Raw genomic sequence first — 6,000 nt, forward strand, 5'->3', positions numbered from 1 at the left:
AAAGATCACTTTGGTTATCATATAGCTTTAGTTGGTGGAAGAAAAAAAATTAAAAAAAAATTTTAGCTAATGTCTGTATTGGGTATTTTTTTTTTAGAAAAATTTTTTAAAATTTTGACTGCAGTTTGAATAAAAAATATTATCTCTCCCCCCCCCCCATCCCCATGTAGTTAAAGCCTTCCATCTCAAATATGATGAAGTTCGTCTAGATCCAAACGTTCAGAAATGGGATGTGACAGTGTTAGAACTCAGCTATCACAAACGCCACCTGGATAGACCGGTTTTCTTACGGTTCTGGGAGACGCTGGACAGGTAATGCTGGTGCTCAGACGCATGCACTTCTGCTTTTTTCAGTTAGGTTTAAGTTCCCCAAACTGGTGAACCATATCCCCCAGTTCCCTTTTTTGAACATTTTCTAATTTGATGCTGATTTACAGTCTATAATTTACCAACTATCTGTGTTCTGTTGATTTTAGAAACAGATGGAGAAAGGGTTTCTTGATAGGAAACACCCTAAATTCTGAGTCAGAAGGCGTGCATTTCAGTTCTGACTCTGACCTGCTGTCAAGGCCTGTGCGAGCTCCCAGAACGTGGTGTTCTCCCCACCGGCGGGCTTGGACCCAGGGAGTCCGGTGTTTTCGGTCAGCACAGAAAGCTCTCTGACTCTGGATTTGAGTTGCGGGTAGCTGATGAAAGAAACTGAGTTTTGGAATTTATTTTAATTCCTAATATAGAGTTCTTGCAATCCTTAAAACACAGCAGTTTTGTAATTGGAAACATTCAGAGCAGTACATGATCGCAGTAAATCCCACCGAATCTGGTCTTCTCATGAGGCGCCCTCTAAAATGTGTAACTTCCTTGGTCTAAGTCCCTTACTGAACGTTACGGGTTTCCTCAAAGTCAGAGGTGATTATGACCGGTGATTCTAATTGATAACGTATTAAAGAGAAACATTTATTATTCTAGCGAGAAGCTCTTAGATTATAGAATTTAGTAAGTGGAATGTTTCTTCTAGTTTACTTTAGACGATGTTATGCTCCCAAAGGTTACAGTAGTAGGTTTCCAGTTTTTTAGAAAACAAAACATTGTTTCACTGTTGATTTTAAGTTAAAAAAAGTCCACTTATTTTTACATGTAGTATCTAAAATTTGTACAATCATTATAACCTATTATAATACTATTTTTCAGGTACATGGTAAAACATAAATCCCACTTGAGATTCTGAGTTACTTGGTTTCCCCTTCTTCTGGAAATCTGGATTAAGAAGCGTGGATATGCCTTGATCTAAAGACTGAGAGTCAAGCTTTATGAATTTATCAAAAACTTACAAATGAAGAAGGTCACAGATCGATCAAAAGACCTCATTTGATGCTTTATGCTTCAAAGGGATGATGCCTGTCATTCATATAAGCAAACTTTTTGGCTTACAACTATTTTTTTAATACTTGCCTTCTAGTCTGTAATGGAAATTGTATATTTTGATAGAAGTTTTTTCTCCATTGGTTAAACTAGCATTACTTAAAATTTGTTTCTTTAGAAAATAAATACAGGTTATAAATGTGTGTATATTTAGAGGTCATAAGGCTCTCTAAGCCATCTTGCTTCTGATTTTTCATTGCTCTATAATTCCTTTATTGAAAATACTGTGTTATGAATGGTATTAAATTTTTGGTTTCTGGAACTTGAAAAACCAAGCAAAGGGATGTGACTATTTTGAATGAATCAAAATGTCAATCTGTGTGTATTAATATACTATATCTATACTTTTTATTTAAAAAGGAATAATGAAAAATCAAGAACAATTCTTCAGCTTTGGTTGAATCGTTCAGCCTTTTCAAGACTTCTTTACTTATATTGAATACATTTAATGAATGTACATTCTTCTCACTGACTTTGGTGATTTTAAAACTTAGAATGATATATTTCTATCTGTGATATCTTTCCACTTGAAAAATCTCAAAACTCAGATTAAAAAACGAATAGGGTATAGTACTTTTTATGTTGGGAGCTCGAGTATGGTGTGTGGGAAGGAAATGTACTGGTCCTCCCGCAGGGTAACTTGAGCTTCCTTACCTTTTGTCCTAAGTCCACCTTTCATTCTTAGCTCACAGGTATGGATTTGGAGTCTTCTGCTTCTAGGCATGTTGATGGGAGTCCTTACCTTCCATTATCTCTTGGGTATTGCTAAACTCTCCCAGGCACCAAAGAACACATTTGCTTAATTCTCTGAACAGAAACAAGATAAAAACACTGGTATTTTTATGTGCATATTCAATATCGTATGAAATATAAAACCTATATTTTAACTTAGTAAAATATTTTACTACTTCTCTACTTTAGACAAAGTGTTGCATACGAGGTACAATGAATGAGCATTTTCCTTGAGTCCTAATTTCACCTTTTATTACCTAAAAGCAACTTGGAACCTTCACTGCCCTAAAGAGTTTTTGCCATTAGGATTGTTGCTGATCGTTCACCTTGTATCATTTCTTCCCCATTTTTACCCTGCAGTGATTTCTCTTAGGTTAACTTTTTTTTTTTTTTTTTTTTTTGGTAAACATTTAGCTTCTATGTTAACATTTCCCAGCCTCATTTTGAAATTTAATGCTATCATAAAAATGAGAAGCACTTACTATTTATTTTTAAACAAAAAGTCCATATTAGTGGGGAATAAACAAAAGTATTTATTCATATGGAATTCACTAGGTTTTTCAGAAGATAGTCAGCATTTAAAGTTATTAGATTTTAGGATATTTATAAGGTTTGAACAAATTCTGACCCCCCTTTCTTCTCTGTATGCTCTCTTGAAAATAAAAGAAAACTCAAATTATGTTCACATTAGAATATCTCAGCATATAAATCAGTTTTTAAAATAAATTATGTATTGTGTAAACTTTCTCCGTGATGAAATAGTTAAGAACTAGAATCTGTAATATTTTAATGTGAGATTACTTGTTAAGACTACTACAAGTGGACACGAACTACCTTTCTATAAAGATTTTTAGTATTTATACTTATGTCATGTATGAAACTTACTTGATACAAAGTGTGGTTAAAATTGGGAACATTTACTTTAAACAGGGTTTATTTTTCTATCTTGAATTTGCCTTATATATTTTCAAAGGCTTCTTGAAATGCTGTAAGGAACATTAGGAAAAGTACAAATATGCTGTGCCATGTATTTTCAGATCCAATCCTTTGTATGTATTCTCTCTCTCTTTTTTTTTTTTTTACGGCAGTTCAGTCCCTTAGGTCCATGCAAATAATTTTATAGCCATTAATTAAAGAAAAGATTTTCAGGCACTCACTATTCATTCTCTCATGACTCCAAGTCCTCCAGTAGCACCTGTCACAGTGCCTTGCACGTAGTAGGCATTCAGTAAATATTTATATACATGAATGACTGAATGAATGATCTATTTTCAATGTTAACTGATTTATTACAGAGTACTTTGACTACATGGTCTTGGATTTTGAAAATTCAGAGTTAAAGGAAATTAATAGGCATATGCAGATATTTTAATGGAAATGAAGTGCACATTGATAAACTTGTCTTACCCCTAAGTTACCATTAACGGGAGACCCCCTTGTCTTGTCCCACCAGTAAAAAAAACTCCATCTTTTTATTCATAGGACACTTCTGAGTCAGGTAACAGTGAGAAGCTTGTCAGTCAGTAGCTCTCAACCGTGACTGCACGTTAGAATCATTTGGGACTTTATAAAAATACCATTGCCTGAATCCTGATTCTGATTTAATTTGTCTGGGACGAGACCTGGTCATCAGTATTCTTTGAAAGTTCTTCAGATAATTTTATGTTCAGAAAGGATTGAGAATGACTGGTTTAATTTGTTATTGAAGGCAATACCAGTATTAAATGTGTCCCCCCCCTTTTTTCTTGTGGCCACCCTTTGCACTAGACCACCCCTTTATTGGTGGTATCGGTCTATAGTTCCACGTGACAAATTTCAAGTTTTATTTATTTAATATAGGACTATTTTGCTGTTTAATATTTAAACAATGTTTAATATATTTCATTATAAAGTAGTAATACAGTTTATGATTTGTTTCCCATGTGTCCATATCCTTTACTGACTTTTTTTTAACCGCAGCATGACAACAATCCATACAGAAATAACTAATTCATGAGGAAAATTTCATAATTTTTAAGGTAGAAGGAAGTATTAATTTCTTATCTGCCATGCAGAATTAGACAGTTTGCTTATGAAAGGAAAGAAGCATACTTTTTAATTGGTCTACACAGAAAAGTAACAGTAAATTATTCATTTAAATAAAATTCATTAATAAACAATGAAGGAAATATTTTTCCTAAATAAAAATTTTTGTGACTCCTAACAAAATTAAAGCGATGACATTGTTCTTTTTTGGAGGATGGGGTGGGGGTATTTAGTTGCTATATTTCTTACTATATACTACAACGATTCCATTTTATCAGTGTCAACAATAGAAACTGATAGGACAGAGTATGTGGCCAGAAATAATGCCAGCTTTGCCAGATTCCTGTTATCCATGTCTTCCTTGTTGAGCTACTTAGTTTATAAAATTCTTTGTGACCAACGGTAAAATTCAACAATTACAAAAGCTGCTTAAAATGAAAGAATAAAAAATTTAATTACATTAGCCTTAATATTACTTGAAAGAATTTTTATTCACTCGGAATTGATATTCAACTGGTCTCTAACCATAGTATATTAACTTTAAAAATAAAAAGGGAGAAATGACCAAATTTGACTTCAGAATTGGATTAGAAGTGTTGAAATGCCATGTCACATATGTCCTGACCACATTTGGATGTACGTTGACCCCAGATGGTATCTATATTAATATGTTGGGATAATAACTAAGGAAAAATTGAAAATGTATAATAGATGTATAAAGAATTATACTTAGTAAATGCATAATAGGTAATACTTTCAGGTTATTGATCTGTTTGGGGTTATATGTATTATTTTAGGTAGTGTTTACAAGAGTATCTTGGGAGTTATGAATGTGTGCCATTTAAGTGAATAAAGCTAATGAAATAAACTAATTTTATTACCTAAATTTAAAAAGTGGGGATTCTATGTCAAATTTAAGAAAATGATCTGTCTGAGAATTTTCTTTTTCATTGAATTACATTTTTATCCGTTTAAAATTTACTAAAAGCTATTTAACCTCCAAGTTTGATTATAGTGCTTAATACGGAATGCAGTTCCTGTACATGGTGCGAGCACTATAAGTGATTGTTTAGCCACCAATTTGTACTGTTTCTCACGAGAAGTGATTCTCGAATGGAGCTTAAATTTGGGCTGTGTGACCTGATAAAATGTTCTATTCATTCTGATTCCGTTTCAGTGGACTTTTACATTTCAGGTTTAATTGTAAATAAATAAAACATTCTGTAGCACATTATATTAAGAGTCTTGGACAATTCCCACCCCTACCTGTACCCTTGCCCCTCAAACCTCCCAAGCAAAACAATGACTTTCAGCCCAGAACACAAACTATTGTGGGGTAGGATATGGATGCTGAAAGTCTTTACATAAAGTGACTCCTAAGATTTTTCAAGCATAGTAGTTCTCTGTTTTGGAAATACAGTTGACCCTTGAACAGAGTGGAGATTACGGGACAATCCGTGGTGGTGAAAGCAAAAGTACTTTTCCGCTGGGGGTTGGTTGCATCTGCGCATGCGGAACCCCGGGGAGACGAAGGGCTGTGACTGAAGAAAATCCACTTGGACCAGTGCAGTTCGTACTCGCATCGTTCAGGGGCCAGCTGAATGCAGTGTAAGTTCCCTGTGCAAACTAGTGAGTGAAGGACGGTTAGTCTCCCTGTCTGTCACTTAAACAGTGTGGAGAATCTTAGTTCTCCATGAAGGTGAGAAGCTTCGTGCTCCGCGGAGCTTGGTTCAGTTCAGGTTGAATTGCCTGTGTCCTCCTTGTAACAGAATTAAGAGTGCATCTTGGTACGCTCCATTATCTTTACAGTTGGAACGTCCTGGC

At 34.4% G+C, this 6,000-nt stretch overlaps 1 protein-coding gene across 1 annotated transcript in view; it reads left to right on the forward strand.

Moving 5' to 3' along the window:
- Positions 1 to 5,410, forward strand: part of CDC73 (cell division cycle 73) — an 88,016-nt gene extending 82,606 nt beyond the window's left edge. The window contains exons 16-17 of the mRNA XM_019746080.3: positions 171 to 312; positions 1,189 to 5,410. Of these exons, the coding sequence (XP_019601639.1) occupies positions 171 to 312; positions 1,189 to 1,225 (179 nt within the window). The 3' untranslated portion in view covers positions 1,226 to 5,410. The remainder of the gene's footprint in view (positions 1 to 170; positions 313 to 1,188) is intronic.
- Positions 5,411 to 6,000: the final 590 nt, after the last annotated feature.

Source organism: Rhinolophus sinicus, chromosome 6 (assembly GCF_057876585.1).
Source record: "Rhinolophus sinicus isolate RSI-liver-muscle chromosome 6, RSI-T2T, whole genome shotgun sequence".
Classification (NCBI taxonomy): domain Eukaryota; kingdom Metazoa; phylum Chordata; class Mammalia; order Chiroptera; family Rhinolophidae; genus Rhinolophus; species Rhinolophus sinicus.